Here is a 23,643-nt window from a genome sequence, read left to right as displayed (position 1 = left end):
AGCACCATCAGTGTACATGGTGCTGTACAGAGCAAAACAGTAAATAGCAAGGCCCTGCCGCATAGGCTTACAATCTAATAAAATCATAGTAAAACAATAAGGAGGGGAAGAGAATGCCAACAGGCACAGGGTAGGGTAAGCAGGCACAGGGTAGGGTAAAACTAACAGTATAAAGTCCGCACAACAACTGTGGCAAATCTTGCAAACCCAACATATGACACAGCCGTTTTGCAGGTCAGAGGTTGTTTTGTGATGTGTACCTGGACACTGTTGGTTATTCGTGGATTAAACAACCCACAGTTACACTAAGAACTAATCATAATTTAACTGAGTTATTTAACCCATAAATAACCCAGTGTCGGGTTTGCACACCACGAAAACAACCTCTGACTGGGCCAGTCGGGTTGATTATGCAAAGCAGCAGTGTCATACACCAGGCACGCAAGCCGGCAAATCATTGGTTAATTAGTTAAGCCACAATTTGGTGCCATTACATGCAAACCAGGTCATTGTATAGAAGAGGGAATTTTAAGCAGGGGCAGTTTTTCTGTCTCTTGAATGACAAACTGCACCTGCCAAAAGACTCTCTTGTATCCCACCAGAAAAGGTACAAAAGCTCTGTCCGCAATTTCAAGTTCACAGTGCCGACTACAGGTTTTTGAGGCTTTTTGAGACAAAAATTAATCAGAGTCCATGTTGTTAATTGATTTTAATGCACCCATTTCCCAGACGAACCAATTTTGCTTTCAGTTCAGTCATAAAAAACCGTTTTTCATAGGGAAAGGGCTGCAGAACTTACCACTATGCTCCACAATAAGTAAGACAAATATCTGGCAAGCAGTAGGATATGTAAACAGAGTTCTGTTGAAGTGTGAACTGTTACATGTTTCTTTCTCCGAGTATTATTTAACAGCTCCTAGAGCCCTCCTAGGGGGAAGGTTCATTTAGCAGATCATTTTTTCTTGATGGCTGTGGCAAGCGTAACAATGTTCCGGGCCTGCTTCAGTAATGGCATGTCTATCATGCTGCCACGGAAAGTGAAGGCACCCTGCAAAAACAGAGAAAATCAACTTTTTGAAAGGACGTTGGGAAAGGAAAATTGCAGGCTTGGGTTGGTTTTAAAACTTTGCTGCAAGACAAGAATCATTAGATCCCACATGAATCAAACTGAGTCTTCTTGTGCTGGCTTTAGTAAGAGCCAAGAGGCACAACAATAAAAGGAAAATGTAAAAACAAAGCAAAAGATGTGTGCATGTGAAAGACACAAACGGCCTGTGTATAGAAATAGACTGTATATTTAACTTAAGTATGGTTTATTATGCGTGGTATGGAGAAAGTGGATAGGGAGACGTTTTTTCCTCTCTCATAATACTAGAACCTGGGGTCATTCCATTAAGCTGATTAGTGGGGAGATTCAGGACATATAAAAGGAAGTATTTCTCACAGCACATAGTTAAACTCTGGAATTCCCTACCACAAGATGGCCAACAATTTGGATAGGTTGAAAAGGGGATTAGGCAAATTCATGGAGAATAGGGTTATCAGTGGCTACTAGTCCTGGAGGTAGCTATATGCTACCTCCAGTATCAGAGGCGGTATGCCCATGTACCCTGGTCATTGGGGAACATGAGTGGGAGGGTGCTGTTGTTGTCATGTCCTGCTTGTGGGCTTCCCATATCCATCTTAATGGCCTGTGTTTTAACAAAATGCTGGATTAGGTAGGCCTTTGGTCTGATCCAGCATGGCTGTTCTTATGTTAACTCCTAGTCTTAAACCAGACAGAATTGCAATTGACCCACAAGCTGAGATACAGATGGGGGTTGGGGGTTGGGTGAGACCTGTGGGTTAAAGGACATAGAAAATTCATTCTGTCCTTTCCTGAAATGATCTATGCCACCAAGACAAGAAGCTCTTCCTGCATACTCTCCAGGAAAAATAATATGAAATACGTGAATGAGAACAGTAGCTTGCAAATACTTGGGACTGTAAAAGTTGTCCTAGCAATTCTTTCCCCACCTACAACAAAAAAAGTACACCTGCACTTATCAATTGCCCAGGAGCTGCCTAATATTATAATACTATTATCCCCAGAGAACATTTTCTTCTATAGCAGAACCTCAAACTAGTTAGAAGCTTGGATAAGTAGTATTACCATGAAAAACGTTTTCCCAGAGATTGAGAATATTTATTAATTTAAATGTATTAGTGGCTGTTCTGCCCACCAGGACTCTCAAAGCAATATACAGTTACATAAAATCAAAACAGAATAAAACCAAAATATTATTTGAAACAGGTCAAAACAGTTTTAAAATCCAAACGTCTGGTGAAACAGCACAATTTTCACTGTCTGTCTAAAACCCAATATGGATGGAGCCAATCTAATCTCCCTTGGGAGGGAGTTCTACAATCATGGCACTCCTACAGAAAGCGCACTGTCCCATGGTCCCACCAGCCTATCCTCTCTTGGTGGTTGGAATCTCTGATGAAGATCACAAAGTGTAGGCAGACTCATATGGGAAGAGGAGGTCTTTCAGAAAATGGGGCTTTGTACTCCGTTCCAGGGGCAGTGCAGTTGCTTCCAATTCATGAGTTGCATGCTGGTTTGTGTGTTACAGGTTGAATCAATGTTACTGATAAGACTTGCTCAGTAATTATAGGGCCAGATCGTTCTCCACCCAAACTCCACTTGGGACAAGATGAGTGTGTTGCCATTATTTCATAGCTGAAATTCATACGCATCTTTGGCCTTGGATGCAAACTGGATGCAAATTTGGCCTGACACAAATTATCAAATGGGTTAAAGCATGCCAAACTCTGGTTGGATTTTAATCATCATTTTCCCTATAATTTATTACAGAGAGATAATTCATGGTAATGTACTTCTCTTCTTGATATGGCCCAAAGAAATTTCACCACAGTTGGAAAAACAAACAAATCCTGTCTTATGAAGACTGCGAATGGGATCTGATATGGTTCAGAGCTAAGATACATCAAAAGTGGCGGGATATCAAACCCTTCAGGGGAATGAATAGGTGATCATAGCCAAGGGGTATCATGGATTTACAAACTACTTAGAAAAGAAAAATAGGTACAATGCAGATGGATAACATACAATTTCATACACAAAACAGTTGCATGATAAAGAGTACAATTCATCCAAAGGGTTATTTCATACAAAACATTTTGAGATTTATCTTATTTTGTGTAACTGCATGTTTTTCTGCTTATAGTAATTTATTGCTGATACCGAAAAGGACATACTTCCATCCTCTTTGTTTCCTTCCTCTCCCTAATTTGAGTTTTTTTAAATATCAACAATAAATGGTTATAAACATAACAAAAAATACACAATTAGAAGAAATGAGATAAATTTCAAAACAGCATGAAATAACCCTTTGAATGACCAGAAACACTTCTATCCAACTGCAGCTATCATTACCATGCAACCTTTTTTGTTTATGAGATATGAGATGGGAATTCAGAGGATGGCAGCAAAAGGTCAACTGGGGAAGCTCCAAGGTTTAATTTTAAGTCGCCTTGGAGGCCCTACGTGGACAGAGAGGTGACTCATATATTTATTAATAAAATGAACATGCTTCTAATCGCTTCTATCTGGTGATTTCATCATCATTGTAACATGCAATCTAAGAGAGTTAAAGACTCCCATACCAGAGATGCTTGGCTAATGCAAGGGATAGTTTATTAGCAAAATCAACAAATCACAAGCAAGAGAGCTGGTGTGATGTAAACACATTGGGTTGGATACAGGACCTGCCTTTAACAAGAAGAAGGGCCCTCTGTCTGATTTTGGGGGATCGCCCTTCCACCGCACCCTGACAGCTCATCCAATCCAGCAAGGTCTCCTGACTGTCTATGTAGCACTTTCAGGGAGAGAGGGGCTACTGCAGGAAGGAAGGGGCAGGGAAGTCCGTTTCCATCAGTGCAAGTGATTCAGCACAACTCTGGATTCAACCCATCATAGTAGTGTCTTCCCATGTTGTCTCTCCACTTCCTACATGGCTAAACCAGAGTGGGAAGTAGCCATGTGAGATCAGCAACCACATCATGCAAGAAGCAGCCCAGAGACCAGAGGTTTTTTCAAGCTTTCCACCTTCAGGGGAACTCCTCACATTCATACAGAGTAGTGAAAAGATCTATTGGGCCTCATCTTTGTTCTGCATGCATGATATACGAGTGTGTTTTAGAATACACCCAACACTCTCACCTTGCAGCTCACTGGAGGGAAAAGTTGGTAGTGGCAGGTAAACTGTCTTTTAAGGAAGCTTGCCTGCCATTACTGATCCTTGTATCGCAGAGTCCCTAATATTCCCAGAACACCATTTAGAAATCACTGGCTTCAGTACACAAAAGTAACAAGTAAGAAAAGGAACACGCTGCCCACAGCGGTAAAATTGAGGGTAATATATTTCTTAAATGTTTGAATACAGTGAAGTAACTCAAATTCTTAAATCTGCCTGAATAACTCTAATGAAGAATTAGCCCTAAACAAAATATATTCCCAAACCACACTTCTGCTTTATAGTGGTATTGAAGTGCACTGACAATTGTTTGGGCCCATTGACACATACCATATACCACTTTTATAGTGTTATATCTTGCTTGGTGTAGATGTGTCATGGGCACCAACAATTGTCAGTGCACTTCAATACCGCTATAAAGCAGTAGTGTGGCTCCTGCCTCTTGTATACCACTTTCATAGTGGAATATCTTGCTTGTTGTAGATGAGCCCAAGGATCTGTGTGAAGCACTGAAACTTTATCTCATGTTAACTCCAAATTTTACCAAATCACTCCGTTGACCTCAAAGACTCATCAGACATTGCTCATATTCTTTTAAGCAAATCTTCACAAACATTAAGACTAAGGTTCTCAGGAAGCTGAGTTCTGAGCACATAATGTGGTAATGGGACAGTCTTTGGTCATTACCCCTCTATATGGAATTGGGGGTGGGGACCTTGGGTACACAATGGTTACACAGTCTGCATTATGAGATCAAATGTATTACTGGACTGACATTGTCACATTTGTGATGAAGTTCCATTTCTCCTGTTTAAGAGTTTTGTTTATTTCACTAGATATACTTTGGTGAAATAAACAGAATCTAGCTGTCAAATGCTAATTACATCATCTTGCTTCTAAATCTTTTTGTCACCACATATTTTCTAACATTTAATTTAAATTGCTAATCATGTTTAGGTTCTTCTCATGCTTTCACATAGCTGAATTCCTCCCAAGCCTCTAAAACGGATGGCACTGATCCATCACTAGTTATGTGCAGAGCCGGGCAAAACTGGTCATAGGCCTGGGCCAGATGGGAAATGTAGGCCCCATTTCAAGCTGCTCATGCAGTTTTTTTAATCAGTTCTAAATACATATGAACTAGAACGATTTATAAAAAAAGGTAATGGCAAGCACTTTTATTCAAGATGTATATAAGACATCACTTCTTCACATTCAGAAATACTTTACATGCTTTTCTTTGGGCAAATTCATCATCAACAACAGAAAAATCAAGCAACTTTGCCTTGTCAGTGTTAATGTTCAAAACTGCTAATCCATTCAAACATTCTTGCACCATTGAGTAGGGGCCCCTCAAAATCGTAGGCCCATGCCAACTGGACCCACTGGCCCACCCTCTGCCCAGCCCTGGTTATGCGTAAATAAGGTGCTAAAATATTGGGCTAGAGCATATGGGCACACACATTCCAATGAACATTGGAATGCACATCCTTTTCAAAGCAATACAGTGTGGACAGACTGAAAATCCTCACTTGAGTGTTCAACTGATTTATGCCCAATGCTCCCAGTCTACCAAGTGATATGTGCACATAAACTTCCTTACATGCGTAGACCTTCTTAGCTGGAATGGGCAATATTTTGTTGCTGTTAGCACATATTACCCATTCACAATTGAAAATAAGTGACAATTTATTCAACTATAAATTTTCTAATAGATTCAATAGATGATAGTGTGAGTCAGTTCAGTATTAAAAGCTATTTAAAAAGAAAGCAATAGAACATGTTTAACTTACATATTGTTTTCTAAATGTTTTAAATTGTAAGCCTATGCGGCAGGGTCTTGCTATTTACTGTTTTACTCTGTACAGCACCATGTACATTGATGGTGCTATATAAATAAATAATAATAAATTGTTCTTGTATTTTTATTGTGGAGTGCTCTACCTATTAGACTGAAAGGCAATGCAAACATGAATTTCTTTAAAATCATAATATTACCTCTGAATATATTTATTACTACATTACTAACAGCTTGAGATAACCTACAATGAACGAGATAACTTTTATGATGATTTTTTTTAAAAAATCCTTATATTTAAGGCTAGATTTTTCACTGATACTAGAGCAAAAGGAGGAGCTAAGCAAAGAAATATTATAAAATAGCATTTAAATCTTTAATTAGATCTTATATACTTTATTATATCTCTTCTTCATACAATTCTATCACCTCACATTGGCAGAGCTCAGTAAATAAAGTACAGGCATGCATGATATATTGATGTATAAACATCATGACGGTGATGTCAATAGCTCTTTTCTTTCTTACAACTGTATTTGCCCACCATACAAACAACATTTTATTACTGAATTTAGTGCAAATTCGAAGTTGCTACCTGACTGTAATGCCAGTTCTAATGAGTAACACAGTTGAAATACCCATTTATGATTCTTTTTTTAACTTATTTTTTTTACTCCTTATTACTAAGCAAAATCATTGTCCTAGAAGCAGGAGTGTAGCTTGGATTCTCTCAATGAAGGCTGTTCTGTACCTTCCAAACTGTGATAAATTGTGTGAACTGATTGCTGTATGTTAATGTAAACTATTGTTGACTGAGGGCATCGAACTTTGTTCGTTAAGAACTTCCAATTAACAACAAACTGTGATCCCAGAGGCTCAAGACTAGCAATTTATCTGTGAGCAAACTAGTCACTCTAATCCTTTGCCTTTCTTTCTTTTTTCTTTCCAGGCTTTCAGTTTTGATTAATAACACACACACACACACACACACTCTCACACATACACATGAACCACAGAAGGCTTAACACCAGTCCAGAATTATATTTTAACTTCTGTGAAATTTAAAGCTTTAGTGTAATACAAGAAATGGGAAGAAATGAAGTGAAGACAGGAGCATGTAGAGAAATTTAGTATCCGTATATTAGTTCTCTTCTAAGTAAATAGAGTAATATACATGCAATATATAGAAACAGAGCATAGCAAGAATAGAAGCCTCAAATTGTGATGAAAATTTTAGTGTCTTCTTTGGACACGCTACATTAGCCTCCTTGTAAGAGGTGGTTCTTTTGGAAAAAATTAAGCAATCAGACTTGACCAGAGTTCTCAAGTGTCATATTTTTTTCAGTACAGCGATATAAACTCCGATAAGAGGTTTTCAGGAAACATTGATCACACAGCATCCTAATTCACCTCACTGGGTTTGGCCAGAGCTTTGTGGAAGTCAATGGCAAAGCTCTCGCCCACTTTGATGAGGTCAAAATTTAATCCTGTAGTGAATACCCAGTGTCATATTTATAAATACTAGGAGTTAACAGCAGGTCACACAGAACCTCCATATTTCTATGAATTACATTCAAAGGCAGTGGGCAAAACAAGTTAGCAGAGAAGTGCCACAAGCATTGCAGAAGTGCTTTTGAACTACCTGCCTTTAATTGCATGTCATTTATTCCAACGTATTCCAAAAATCACCATAAATCAGCATCAAACAAAGCAACAGTTTGAAGGAACCTGTAGATAAAATTCTTTGGAACAAGTTAGAAAAAAAATAACACTTTAAGCTTCATGGAAGTTCCTTATATACCAGATGTGGAGCTGCTAATGCTGTTGTTTAACAACAACAAAGTTTCATGTTGAAAATGTGTATGGCTGACCAATGCAAAAATAGTAAATAAAAATATTCTGCCTGGTTGTCTTTCCATGTATTCTTCATAATCCCCTGGAAAATATTAGCTGCCATATGTATACCCCATTGGCAATGAACACACACAGATGGGTGTTGAGCTATGCTTGCTATCAGGTGTATGGAGAAAAGCAAGAAAGGAAGGGAAAAAAGCAGTGAGCATATTTTAAATCTTTTTTATTATTCACAATCATCATTAAGCATATTTGTAAATAAAGGTATCAACACTGAAAAGATGCAGATTGATAGCTCAAATCGAGTAAACTTTAATCTAGTATCTAGATTGGCCTTCAGGGTTGGTTAAAGACAGAAAAGGAGCTGTGTTCTTAATATGTTGCAATGAGTTTACCCTGTTATGAAGGTCTCATGATAAATCTATGTATGGCACAAGCATTTCGTATTTCGGTAATGAAGAAAATAGACATAATTTTACAGATCAGCTGAGTGCTAATGGGATTTGTGAAGGATAGCAAGTAGTAGATATATACGTATATTTTGTTTGTATGCATCTCTGTGTGTGTTCAGCTCTGCGAAAGGTTTTTTTTTTTTGGCAATTAAATATTGTGCAAATTGCACTGAAAGAATCACACTTTCTCTGCTGCACTTCTGGACACTGAAACTTCGCTGGCTTGCTAACCATTTCAGATTTTGGCTCTTAGTAAAAGAAGCACATTTAATTGCAACTCTTTCTCCCTCCCCCTAAAGTGGCAAGCTACATTATAGCAAATAACCTTTAAGATAATTAGCCGACAATGCTGCAGCTAGCATAAAATTTTCCTTCAGGCGACCCCTAATTTAAGTGTTACTGGCACAAAGTGAAGACAGATTGTGCTTCACCACCACAATGTTTACATAGCAGAAACCCACAGAGCAGGAAACATGAGACTCAATGATGCACTAAATTAGGAACAATCATATTCAAGCGCTAATTTGCTCTCTTTTATATCCAAAAAAACTCTGGTCCAAAAATAAGTTCTAATACATATCATTTCATCCCCGCATTGCAATAAGCAGAAATCCTGTAAGGAGTCACGTACTGTGCGTAACTTTACCCACAAGTGAATCTAAGATTAGAACAACAGCAATAATTGGTATCTGCTATTTGTGGTAGTGGGGGAGAGAAAAGAAAGAAAACTAAAACAAGTGTGCATAATTTCATGTGTTTCTTAAAGTTAGATGGCATTTTGTAAGCTGCCCTGAAAAGATGACTGAAGAGTATAAATCCCTATCATTAACAAATAAAAAATATGGCGGCACAGAATAGGTATTTTTCTTCCATTTTCTCTTTTATCAGGTATCTTAGTAAGATAATAGTATTGATTGAATTAACTGGATGCATAGATACACAATTTATATTTATTTAAAGGATCAGAGAAATAATGATAATAATTATGCATGGTTGAAACTGCCATGTAAAGTTAATTTGTCATAGACCTATATAAAATGCTTTCCCCTCTGCAAGATATACATTATTATATTTTGTACAAATGTACTATATAAACATTACTGCACACTTTAAAAAAATTTCCATTTTAAACAACACTTCTTTTAACAAAGTAGAAAGAAAAGGTTTACCTTTCCTAGGCGCTGATGTTCTTCAAAAGCTCCAATCAGTTCTTGTGCCCACTTAATTTTTTCAGCACTGGGTGAGAACTGTTCCTGGACAACAGCAACTTGATTAGGGTGAATCACCTGCTTACCTACAAAGAAGATTAATAACCCCAGAGTCAAGCATTAACAAACAGATGTTCCAGCAAAACGTTCCAATCACTTGAGGCTTCAAATTCTGACTCTCATGTTTGATTGTTCTTTTTTGTTGTTGTTCTTTTTTTAACTTAACCTTTATTTTTAAATTACAGAATGAATAGCCCAAACTCTACATGAACTAAAAATTAGCATTTCCGTCTCAACAACTCTGGTTTTTAAAGACATGTCTGACATTTCAGTACTGATTGACTAGCTGTACAAAACACAGTGTAAAAGATACCATCAAAATTTCAAAGGGATTATAATTCCTGTTTATTAAAAAAATTAAACAATGAAAAAGTTTAAACTGAAACATAAAACTTTTATATAGTTAGACCTTCCTTCTATTTTTAAATAATTATTTTCTGAATTCCCAAAATTATTGTATTTTAGCAGCATTCTACATTTATTACTTATTTTATTTCTAGTTTGTTTCACGTCAAGGTCAAACCCACAAACTTACAAATATTGGACACAATCCACCAGAAAGATCTCCTTCATACATATGCCTCATTGAAATAAATGGGAGATATCAAGAAATACGTTTACTTTCAATGGGGTTTGCGCAAATGAACTTTCCCCATGGACTGTGATCTTGTGATCTACATTCCATCCCCATTATTCCAGCTCAAAAAAGCCAAATAAAATTTAATCAAGAGACTTAAAGGAATTAACATATTTTGAACTTGTTTCTTCAGTGATCAGTTAATTGTTGCTGGTTATAATGCATTGTTTTATTTTATTTTTAATTAACATTTTGAGTATAAAATATTGTGATAAACTGTGTTTTGTTTGTAGAAATGAGGCTAAAAATGAAGGAAAATGGTGTTTTGTTTTTTATTTAGCTATTTTAAATCAGTCTGCTGTGTGAAATAAGAAAGCCTTAATCTATTTTACCTTTGGTTGTACAGTTGATGTGATGGTGTTTCATGAAAAAAAGTGTAATTCTTTAATTGTTGAAGTGTACATGTTTTTAACATATCTATTATTCTACCTATCCTAATGACCTAGTAGTGAATGATTGGTCAACATAGGCATTTTAAAAATCTCTGTAGGAAAAAAACAAACATTAAAACACACAAGAAGGAAGGAGGTGTTTTATTTTGCTTTTCAAATTAAGAAAGAAGGCATCAAAATCAAGGTCTTGATTCTATTATTATTATTATTATTATTATTATTATTATTATTTGCATTTTTATACCACCCAATAGCTGAAGCTCTCTGGGCGGTTCACAAACATCTAGAAATGTTTAAAGTTCCATTCAAATGTTTGAATCATGTGAGGATTCTAATCTGTTATTGAACTACATTAAAATGACTTCTTAACACGCACCTGGCACTCTTCTGAGAGTTGAAGAGAAAGGAAGATTTCCAAAGCACTATAGTGGATTTCTTTTCATGGAAAATATAAAGGTATTGCAGGCAGCATTAAACCTAAACTCATATTTTGGGTGCAAATAATATTTTGGAATTTTCTGTTTATTGCTGTGAAGTGCATTACTTCATTGTATGAAAAGTGACATATTATTTGCGGAATGTGTTCATTTTCAGTTCATTTAAATTTTAAAAAAAATTGCAGTAAGTCATAATATATTTATTAATTTGAAAAATTTATATGCTGACTTGCCGACTGCAAGGTGGCTTAATACATAAAATAATATAAATCACAAGCTCGAATAAAAACAGGAATGACATAACAACAACAGTAATAATAGAAAATACATGTTCCTAATTTCTATGATTTGTTGTAACAGAAAATGTATGCTTCCTTAGAAATATTGTCTCAAAAGCCATTTAATTTTTGATCATAAAAATAAGACTGAAATCATTTTTATGCAAATAATGTATTTTTCTTTCTAGCAGTATCAGAGTTTTAGAAAATCATACCACAAGATATTTCATTGGATTTTATTTTTAATTACATTATCATGTATCATAATTAGTATTCATAATCTGAGATTCAGATGCTTCCTTATGTTCCATATGGGAAAAATATTTTAAATCCTGCAAAGTCTATTTTCTAAAAAGGAATTACATTGAAGAAATTAGTGTAATGTTCTGTACGCTGTTGTACCAGACGCTTCATTGTACTAAATTAAGAAATATTTTAAATTATGTCACTAGCATGATTATATTTAAATTTATGATTCACACTGTGTTTTATTTGTAATAGTCAAAGTGTAAATGTAGAGATTGACTTGTATATGAGTAATTCATTATGAAAACTAGTCAAGTATATATTTTGACAGACAGTGTATTTTGAGGACAAAGCCCTAGAATGTAGTATTTTTTAAGGCAGGAATTTTGCTGTGAAGAAAACCTGGGTGAGTTTTAAAAGTGATGTATAGTTAAGATCTTCAATCTTTTAAAACAGTGACATCAGCAAAAATCTAAAAACACACCATTTGATTTATGGCCCTAGGTTGCCTTTTGTTACACCTTGCGTACCCAAACAACTGTAAAATGGACTTCAATGTCATGGAGAAACAAGGGAAATATTTTAAACCAAACTGTTGTTATTGACAAGTTACAGAGAGGTTGCCGAACTGGAAGGCATTAAAATTTATAACCATGAAATCCTTTCTGCAATACTTCTTGATATATCGTGCTTTAAATCAATACCCGTCAAGTCCTTCATGTAACTCTATGATGGTGTCATTTTTGTCTTCTACAAAAGACTGTAAAAAGCTGAAAAAAAGCTGTAGTGTTTCATATTTATATCTAGCTTCTCAGCATGTTGCACTGGAATAGCAATAATGACTAAGTCAGCTGTTAAAGTGTCATTCTAGGATTTACCATTTGTATATACATAAACATTATTACATCTGATGGACATTTAGATAACATCAAGGTGGATCCACACTGAGTTATACTTAGAGTACACACATTGAAATCAATTAGTCAGACTTTACTAATTTGAAACCCATTGATTTCAATGGGTCTACAACAAGTATGACTAAGTCTGGATCTAATTTTTGTGAACCGCCCAAAGAGGGTGGTATAGAAATGTAATCTATATCTATAGTGAGTTATGTGCCTTCAACATGTCTTCGACTTATGGATCAGCGACCTCCATTCGCATCTGTTGTTAACCATCCTATTCAGATCTTGTAATTTCATGTCCGTATCTTCCTTTACAGAGTCAATCCATCTCTTGTTTGGTCTTCCTTTTTTCCTCCTACCTTTTGTTTTCCCCATCATTATTATCTTTTCTAATGAGTCATTTCTTGTCATTATATGTCTAAAGTATGATAGCCTCAGTTTCAACATTTTCGCTTCTAGTGAGAATTCTGGCTTAATTTGTTCTAGAACCCACTAATTTGTCATATATATATATATATATATATATATATATATATATATATATATCTGATATAAAGATGATGGGTTACAAAACAAATCCTTAAAAAAATAAGTGCACTTCAAATACACCTTCATGTATATAGCCCCCACATTTTCCTTTTGAATAAGGCGGGAACTTACAGCTGAATAAACAGCATAGGGTTGCATTTGCACTATAAGGCTCTTAAAATAGAAGAAGGGATTTAGGGACCAATGGTAGAAGCCATTCAATCATAAACTTTAAACAAATCATTCTTTATTCTAAAACTGAAATGGGATAGGGCGCACAGAAGGATATATAGGGAACGTATCATGACCAGAGAGCTGTTGTAATTAGCACATTTGGCTGTTTAACATAATCCATATTATCATTCATCATCTAGTGAATGTCACATGAAAGTTGGAGGACATGTTGCACTAATTGCACTATTGTAATAGTCTTATGCTGAAAATTTTACTAGGGTTTCTCACAAAAACTCCGCTGTCACTGGAGTTTGAAAATGTTGACATGTATAGACTAGAAATTATGGGTGTTGAAATCATATTGCATTTGGACCCTTTTTAATGTATCTTTTTTATTTGTTTTCACTACATTCCAAAAACAGATTTTTGTAACCTTTAGAATAAAAATTTGGGGAGAGATTCATATATTACTTCAGTGATGTGGGAGCCATTTCTCCATGGCTTCTTCCAATACTGATGTGGTAGCAGAGCAATGATACCGTTCCTTCTAAGTAAATTTTATGCGCATCCACACATTACTGGAGGCTATGGGAAGAATTCACTGGAAAGCAAATATGACACTATTGACTCTGGTAACATATGGGTGCAGCTTCATGAATGCAGCTTCACATAGAAGTGCTGACAAGTGGGTGTGCAATTGCACTGCAGTTCTTTACTGTGCTGTCAGTCTAACATTTGAAGAGGAACCAGCACATGACATTGCATGGAGTGCTTTTCCAGAAGACCTCCACACACCAATTCCTCTGTGGGCTGGATGATGTCGAGGTGGTCCCCTGCCACTGGCATTATTGCTTCCCAGCCAAAGTGCAAACTGGAACTTCAGCAGCTAGAACCGTGGTTGGGAACCCAGCTTTACGCTGTGCAAGTTTCCTCCAGCCAGGGAAAGCCTGCATGCTGTGAAGCAGCCTAACTGAGGCACCAGCTGGAGGTACCCTCCTCCACCCAGTTGAGGACCAGCGCCTCAGGGCGGCTTTTCCTGCTCTGTACCTTCCCCTATTGTGGAAGACTTGGGGTAGTGCAGCCTAGCCTTCCAAGTTGGGTTGCTGAATCCCTGCTGTTATACTTGACCGGCAATCATAGATCATAGCAAGGATCCCCCACGAGTCTTCTCTGCCAGCAAGGATGGGCTTGCTGCACAGAATTGCAAGCAGGCATTAAAGATTACCAACTTTACCTGAAGATCAATTAGAGATCAGGTGTGGGCAGTTCAACTTTAAACTAAGGTGTTCTCTTTTCCTGGTTAGGTTTTTTATTTAGAAAGGAATGACTGATTGGTTGATTACTGCAAGGTCCTGAACTGACAGAAGTAAGCTTGCTTTTCAGGTCTAATGGCTAACATAACAGTAGAATAAAGGAGGATCTCCACGTCATCTGTACTGGTCTGCCACCACTGCTGTCCCACTAGACATAATAAAATTTATGGAAGTCTTTGCTCATTCCATAGACTTGATAAAAATGTTAATAACTGTTAACATTTGGATTGGCACAAATCACCAGTCCACTGTGTCCTTAAAACCATTATTCATGCGCAGGTACCATTGAAATGAATGGGGGTTGACTCAGTAGAAGTAATAGTACTTGTCTGATTTTGCTCCAGATCTCTTCTCAAGGGCTAGTCAACCTTTATTAACTTGGGCCGGTATCGTAGTTGGCAGTGCTAATGTCACTTATGTTGCATAAGCGACCTCTAGTGCAACACCAAGAGTATTTACTACCACAACTGGTTTTCTGGTAAAATTCGATAAACCTGTCCCCGGAAAACCCATAATGCCAGCAAAAACTAGTGGTGTGCACTAGAGGTCACTTGTGTTATCGCAATGTAATTTCTGTTAGCCGTAGTTGCAAACAGGACACTGCCCTTATTTGTTTATATTTTTTATTTTTTAAAACCCTTCTCTATACAGGAGCTCTCAGAGCAGCTACCACAAGGACCACTTTAAATCACTGAACCATGATGAGCCATTTGTGTACAGCAGTTCACCACACAGATGGTGTTAGTTTTGCCATGCCGTGGTAAATGCAGAAAAAGAAAGGTTTGCTGTGCTATGGTAAAATGCATCAAATCTGGGACGGAACAGCTCTTCATGTGATAGCAGCTATTATGTGGAACAATACTTATCACATGCAAATGCTAGTAACTTCAGTAGAAAGTATTTACTGATATACATTTTTTAAAGAAATGTAAGCCATTTCGATTCAGCTAACTGCCGTTTGTAACATCAGAACAGAAAACTGAAGCATTTGTGTCTTTGGGAAGTATTATTGTGTCTTGTGCCATTCACAAGATCTTTTAATGCAGATTAACTACTGCTTAACACACTTTAATCACAGTCATTAAAGACTTGTGAAAGGGTGGGATTTGCTCCTTCTTCTAAATAGTGTTTAAAAGGTTGAATGGCAATTCCTATCTACTGTGGTGGTTAGGAGTACACTCCAGAGCTAGACCTCCACTTGTTCTTTTTTCAGGATTGACGTTCCCTGATATCTGCTGGGGACCCGTTATGTCTCCACTTCTCTTGCTCGGCTTCATCCATTTTCTATCGCTGCCCCTTATGCCTGGAATTCTCTTCTAGAACATTTGCGGACCACAAGTTCAATTACAGTTTTTAAAGCTCAGCTGAAAACTTTTCTTTTTTCTAAAGCTTTTAGAACTTGATTTTGACCTTACTTTTATATTGTTAGTTTTACTCTCCCCTGTGCCTGTTTGGTGCATTCCCTTCCCTTTCTTATTGTTTTATTACGATTTTATTAGAATTTAAGCCTATGCGGCAAGGTCTTACTATTTTATTGTTTTACTATGTACAGCACCATGTACACTGATGGTGCTATATAAATAAATTAATAATCATAATAATGTATTCTGTAACCTGCTCTTCTAGTGTTATTTCCCGCTTTTTATTCTGTATTATCCAAAATACCACAATAGTGGTATGCTACAAGGCATAAATGTGCAAGCGGGATGTAGTGTCACCATGATGGGATCGTATCAATATGACACGAGGTGTAGATCTCATCTAGATTAATTTTGGAAAGTATTAATAAAAGATTATGAGGATACCCAAAACATCTGTTGGAAGAGTGGATGGAAATCCAGCCTTTGGGCACATTTGTAGTTACCCTCATTGTGTGATCACACCAGTTAACTAAAAATCACCTCCTTCTCACAATCTAGGTCTAGTAATTGTGAGATTATGGCTTCATTCGTACACAATAGTCAATGGTGGCGTAATGATCAACTCAACAGTTGACAAAGTAACTTTCAAAATTGGAAAGCTGTTTGTATCATTTTCTCAAGTAGTAAGTTTTCACTTCATAAAGGACTGTATTTGCTCAAATCATGAAGCATGGAGGAGTGATGCTACTGATTTTGAGAACAAAACCAGAACATGCTGTGAAGTAAGAGTCTGAACTTGTCAATATCTTCTTCATTAAGAGCAGATGACAGAGGAAGGACCTATACTGTTTTCAGTGTTCAGGATCCAAAAAGACCTGTGCATTCAGTCAAAGCACTTCCATGCTCACATGGTGAAGATGGTGGCTGAACCTGTGGCACCCAGTTCTATCTCATGATGAGGGACTATAGTTCAGTCAGTGGTACAGCACCTGTTTTGCACACAGAAGGTCCCAGGCCCAATCCCTGGCATGTCCAGTTAAAAGAATCAGATAGCAAGTGATGGGAAAGACCTCTGTCTGAGACCCTGGAGAGCTGTGAATCAGTATACGGTGCTGGTCTAGATGGACAGGTGGTCTGACTTGGTATAAGCCATCTTCCTATGTCCCCATGCTACTACAACCTTTGGAGGGACTTTTCAAGCAGTGCGGGGTGCTTCCAGTGAAAGCTAATAAGCCCCTGCGCGTGTGTGCCACACACGGCATTTTGGATCTCAGACGCTGACTTTCATAGAAGTGTGGCGAGGCCCTGAAAACTGGCTGGTTAAAGGAAACAGGTCATTTAAGCTAGTTGCTTGAAAAGTACCCCAAGTAATTCTTAGTATTTGGAATACAATTACGTTAGATTGTTATTATCATTTCTATCCATCTTAGCATTGAGCAGGGGGTTGGACTCGATGGCCTTGTAGGCCCCTTCCAACTCTGCTATTCTATGATTCTATGATTCTGTGATTCTAGTCCATGGCAGCCAAGACAAGAAGGAGTCCAGCATACAAAGCACAGCCATGCTCATATGGGGTGACGGTGGATCAAAACTTATGCCACAATAAATGTGTCTTTAAGTTGCCACAACGTGCTTCCTTCTTGTTCTTTTTCAATTGTATGGTAAGTTTGGGCTTCACGTGGTTCTACAAATTTCTTTTCTCCAGAAGCCAACAGGTATTGTATGTTTTGGATTTCAAACTTCTCTCTTTCTATTTTAAACATGCTTTTTACTAGATTAAGAACTTCAAAGAGTCCGCACCACCACCTCACACACTGCCCAGTATTTGTCCAAGTGTCTTATAGCTAATTTGAATGAGCTGGATCACTGAAATGTTGGTACTGTTGTTCTTTAAAACATGCTATAATCTGTGAATGCGAGCCAAGTAGCTGGTTTTTATCATAAAGCTGCAATCTTTGTTATGTATCACATCTCATAGGGGCGCCCGCATGATCTAGTGCACCAATCGTGGGTGAGCCGTCTATCTTACAGGGATTGGCTGTTAGAAGCCTGCTTGATCATGCTGTCTTGCCAGTACCCGTAGGTGTCATCAGGTGAACAGGCAATTACTGGGAAACAAGCCAGAATATGGGAAAGCAGCTCAAAGAAAAGGCTGACAAGAAAATAACTATCATAGCCTAATTAGCATATTGGCTTGTTATTGCGTGTGTGTTTTCAACTCCAGCTCTTTATAATAAAAATGCAGACTATCAAGATTTTGCCCATTTATTGAAATAAATACATAGTGGTGATTAGCAAATGTGGGAGGGCAACATTTTATTCAGATTTGTTGAAGACCCTTTAAATATTTTATTTCTAAAATGCAACGGCAGCAATTTGGTGCATAAATGTACATCCACAGGTCCACTCAATGGGAACTGAGCTGTGAGCAGTGTTTCAGCCAAGATTGCGTCTCCTTTGAATGGTAGAAACAGGAGGGTCCACACACCGTTGCCATAGTTTATTCTGTACTTTCACTAATAATAAAAGAGTAACACACTTGGGTGTGACTCGTCGAAAGACTTTTAAGGGCCTAATTTTGCACTTGAAATTTTCCGCCTGCCGTTTTACAGGCCAAATAATTGTGAAACATTTTATAGCATTCAGAGACTTCTCTATCCCTCTACCGGTAAACTGAAGCAGGTGAACAGGAGTCAATGCTATAAAGCACATCTGGTTTATGATGAAGGATCAGAGATAATATATTTTAGACATCATCTAAAAGCCATACCAGTGAAGCCCATTAAGGCACCCTCTCTTGACTGCTTGCGGAGACCCTCTTCATCCTGAAAGTCAATATATACAAGATCTATGGCCTGCAAGCCAAACGCTTTTGCTGTGACGATAATTTTTTGCCTGGCATAAAGAATATCGTGGGTGTCTTTACTACTCGTTGAACCTGAAGAGAAAGAGAATAAATTGTTGATAAAGTTGGGCTTTGCAACAACATCTTGGCAACAGAAATTTCACTGAACTTAAATTTGTTTTCCTTTTGCAAAAGAAAAGAAAAGATTGCAAAGTTCTGTTTTCCAAATTTCTGTTAAATTGTTGCTAGAGAAAATATCAAAGTGACTTCAGCAAAAACTGTTCTCCGCTTCCTTCTCTATTTCTAAAATGAACAGTTGAACATTTTTGTAAAAAGATACAAAAAAAACCACCCCAAGGCTATGCTAAGGGTGCAATCCTACATATTTCTACTCAGAAGTAAAAGTCACTGATTGCAGTGAAATTTACTTCAAGACAAGTAGGTATAGGAATGCAGCCTGAGTAGCTTTTCCTCAGTAGGAAATAGATAATCTATTTTTAGTAGCCATTTGCTGATATCTAGTGTTATTATTACACTGAAAAGCACCACTACAAAGGTAATGCCATGGATGTAGTAAAATGACCCTACAGTGATGTAAAACCATTTAATCCAGAATAGTCCCATCTTTTCCAGTGTGACCAAGAGCTGATAACATTTTGTCCTTATATGGATTACTTGTAAGTAAGTCCATTGATTTTGATTATACTTTCTTCAAATTTAGTTTTTTTAGCCTCAGATAAATATTATGCTGATGTCTTTGGATGGAACATTTGAAAACTGGAATAACTTCCAAGGATTTCAGAGGCATTTACAAAACCTGCTGAGTCCAAAGGATACCCTGCAATGCATACTACTACTACTTCTACTACTGTAAAAATAAATGTTCTCTTGTTCTGAGCGTCACCACTGTTGGGTTGCCATTTTACCAGGAATAAATTAAGACTTTGTTATTCATCTAAAATATTGCTTTCTTTCATTTGGGATTACCACTGGTTTTGAACTCCACTCAAAATGTTGTGACTAGGTGAACCGGATCAACAGGAGCCTATTTAGTAGATACGCCTGTCACAAATAAATAATATAAAAAGGGGATTTTTGTTTTTTGAGAAATGGTAACAGGATCTGAAGACAGAAAGGTAATGAGAAGTATCTGATTGATTAGTGAAAGTCTTACAGTACATGCAGTAAAATAGAACAAAGCATGCAAGTAATCATAAACTATTTAAAATATTAACAATAAGCTTCTCTGTAGTATACACTAAAACACCACACCTCAAAATATTACTTTGGAGAATAATTCTTAAAATAAAATAAAATACAGAGAGAGGTTCATTGGAACATGAATGTATATATAATTATGTTACTGATACTAACAACTGTTTTATTTAATATTTAGGTACAGATCAATACGCAGAATACGATTTACAAAAACAAAACTTTAGTAGATTTAAGATTTGAAATAGCAATAACTCACTGCACATTAGAAAGATGTTTGAGAGATAATGCAAAGAAATTTAGATCAGTGAATGCAGCCAAAGCAAATGGATAAACAAGTAGTAGGTTCCATTTTTAAAATAATGATCATAATCTAGCAGAAAGATGAATTAATTTTATTCCATTGCTTTCAATGGGATTAAGTGTGACCAACATGGTTTATGATGGTGGCAGATATTATTATTATTATTATTATTATTATTATTATTATTATTATTATTATTATTATCATTGTGGTGTTGACTTTTTTATTTGTTTTAATTTAAAAAAGGAAATACCTATGCTGGCACGAAAATCTTCACCTCCAAAGACTACTGCATCCAAATAAAGGCCAACTTGGGGTCCCATCTTCAAGGTTTTTTCACAAACTGCCTTTAAGTGCAACACAAATGTTTATGTAAGCAGCAGGTTGTCCAAAATTATTTTTATTACCAAAAAGATACTACTCTTTCAATTAAATATATCCTCAGGGCAAGGGTTGTGAGGAAACCCTTGCCTAGTATGCAAAATAAATTAATAGCAAGAAATCACATACATACACGTGTACCAAAAAAATACTTTGGATACAAATATATTCAGTGAAGTTCACAGTGCAATCTTTGACACGACTATTCAGAAAGTCCCAATGAGTTCAACATGGTTTATTCCCAGAAAATTGGGTAGAGGGTTGCAGCTTGAAGTACACAATACAAATAATTCCCCCCTCCCCCCAGTTGATTTTAGCACAAAGCTTTCGAATGTGACAACTATTGTAAGAGTAAAGAAAGTGATGTCTTTTAAAAGTGCATACTACATACAACTACAGGATGACTTTTCACTCAGCAATGTTTAATACCTGCATAGAACTACAACAGGAGTATCTTTGGTTTAACACATTGCAGATGGAGGATGCAATCTGCTAATCATGACTTAATGGGCAACACAGGGTGGATTATTAACCAGTATATACTGTATAACCTCTAATAACTAATATAATTATAGGAGATGTAAAATGAAACAAGCAGCACAGAAAATAATTTGAAAAGCAAATGATACCTTGGGGTTTGCTAAATGCATTAATCTCCATATTGCAACAAGCTTTGTATAATTGTAGCAGTTTACTTATTTTTTAAAAATGTGGCTTGGTAAACTGAAATACTTCACAGATGGCTGGGATTCTCCTGCGAAAATTCAGGGCTGCATTTAGCTATGTGGCTTTTATTTGTTATGTTATAATATTGTAGATATATGTGGTTTAGACCAATCCAAATAGGATATTGGTTGATATTTTTTCAGGGCTAACTTTACTAATTCTTCTACCTTCCTTGTTAATTTGAGAAAGAGATCAATAAGAAGGAGGAAAATGTAAACTAATAAGTAAACTCTCTGCTTCATATGAACATGTACAATTAGCAATTCCTTACATTTAAGTCGGAAAAATATCTTTGAAACATGCTGGAAAATGTGATGTATATCAACATCGTAGCCACAAGGGTTTCCTAGCACTTCCTTCAAATAATACAAAACTTTTCCAGGAAATCTTGGCATGACTGTGGTGCACTCCAGTTTGAGTTTCATCATCGTTAATATCTTTCCTCCATTGAAACATACAGGCTGGACACCAAGAGTACAAGGCCATTTGCATGCATTTGATCAACATCAAGATGACAGAGGAGGTAGAAATAACATGTTTATAGGGCAGATGAAGAAAGAGAGGTCTACATACCTTATGACATTTTTTTCACATATTGGATTGCAGAACATTTCATGTATATTTTTCATCATGAACACACATGGCTCTTTTTTAAAATGCTATTGGTAGTTGGAACTTTGTAAAATAACTGCTTTCAAGTATTTCATTAAGATCCCTGAAATTGTACACTAAAAATATAGTCTGATTGAGAAGTTTGGAGCTTCTGGAATATTCTGGAAAAAAGTTTCTATTTGTGGCTCTCCAAATCTTTTCAAGACAGATGTGTTTTTTATTTGGTTTCCAATAAAAAGATACAGAAATGCCCAAAGAACTAACAATAATACAGGAGAGAACTCGTATGTTGAATGTCTGTGTTACGTGAAGCTGAATATTTTGGCTAATGATTTACATTTATATAAAATATGAAATGACCTGTAAGACATTTTATGGCATTGTAATCCACCTTTTCCAGTTATGAAACAGTAATTTATAGGATAGTTCCTATTCTTCCAAACACTAGGGCTTTATGCAGGAATGCAAATTGAATTATATTGATGCTTCTTACCTTAAAATTGAGCAACCCCATTGCTGTTTCCACAAAAGGAATGAAATTCATAGGTTCTACAAGTGTTCTGCCTTTTAAGTGGCACGCAAATTTCTCTGTAAACTAAGAGCATTTTCGGGGGGGGGGGGGGAAGAGAAATTATAAGGTGGTTGTTTTTGTTTTTTAAAGTATATCTATAAAATAGTATGGTAATCTAAACATTGCATTGAAGTGAAATACAAACAAACTGGGAGAACAAAGCCTAGAAAGCTAATGAACAAACCCGCACCCTCGAGCTTTAAAAGAGGTTTGTTCTCATAGGCCTATCTTTTAGCATGCCAGCGTTACTGTATATTTTGAAGCCTTCGTTGCAAAAATATTTGCGTAACACCTATCACCCTGACTTAGTTAAATGCAAATCAGCAGGCCCTTAAAAACAAAGACGTATTGATATACCTGACGTTCTGTTTTGTTTCATGTCTGACACTGACAGGGCTGTGAATGTTCTCCAGCCTTCCAAAGTGGCACCCACATTATTCATTGCAGCACTGTTACCCTTTGTTCCGGAGGCCTTTTCTTCATAATTTTTAGCTTACCTAGGAAGGGCCTTAAAAAGGAAGTTTAATTCTTTGAAGACCAAAGCTCTCCAATTTTTTCCATGAGACCAGTTCACAGCTAGCTCTGAGCTGCCGGTGGGGTAGCCCAGATTCCAAAATCTATCATCTGGAAACATACAAAAGCTCTTGTACAGATTCCCCCCCCCCCCGTTCGCCCCCTTTCAAAAGGGAATGGAGGGCCAGGGGGTGGGGGGAGGAACCACCTCTGTATATTGTAAATCTATTATGTCTTTCTAGATCTAGTAATGTGTTGGGAGATAAACATATCACAGGTATGCTAAGGAAATTTTCGTCAATAAAGACAGGAGGAGAAAAATGCATGCACCAATTTTATATTTAAGGAATATTTAACCATTAATGGATATCAAAGGAAAAGGGAATTTTAATCATCTCTCCATTCAGTCTCAGTTGGGTAAATCATATCTAAGAGATTTGCATAAATATAAACCATCAAAGACTTTTCATCTTCAAAGGGGGTTTCAAGACCCCATAAGCTTTGTACTGTAATCATCGCAGGTCACAACCCTGCAGGAGTAAGGCTGCTATGGCAACATAAAAACTAATGCTTA

The 23,643-nt window shown here is 36.7% G+C and overlaps 1 protein-coding gene across 3 annotated transcripts in view; it reads right to left on the bottom strand.

Moving 5' to 3' along the window:
- Nucleotides 1–400: 400 nt before the first annotated feature.
- Nucleotides 401–23,643, bottom strand: part of CLYBL (citramalyl-CoA lyase) — a 222,786-nt gene continuing 199,543 nt past the window's right edge. For all 3 annotated transcript variants that reach the window (XM_063126109.1, XM_063126110.1, XM_063126111.1), the window contains exons 4-8: nt 22,479–22,580; nt 20,520–20,613; nt 18,673–18,840; nt 9,533–9,657; nt 401–1,048 (exon numbers count right to left, since the gene is read on the bottom strand). In XM_063126109.1, the coding sequence (XP_062982179.1) occupies nt 953–1,048; nt 9,533–9,657; nt 18,673–18,840; nt 20,520–20,613; nt 22,479–22,580 (585 nt within the window). In that variant the 3' untranslated portion in view covers nt 401–952. The remainder of the gene's footprint in view (nt 1,049–9,532; nt 9,658–18,672; nt 18,841–20,519; nt 20,614–22,478; nt 22,581–23,643) is intronic.

This window comes from Elgaria multicarinata, chromosome 5, assembly GCF_023053635.1.
Source record: "Elgaria multicarinata webbii isolate HBS135686 ecotype San Diego chromosome 5, rElgMul1.1.pri, whole genome shotgun sequence".
NCBI lineage: Eukaryota > Metazoa > Chordata > Lepidosauria > Squamata > Anguidae > Elgaria > Elgaria multicarinata.
Note: the sequence above shows the minus strand (reverse complement) of the source record. Positions and strands in the feature narration are given on the sequence as shown.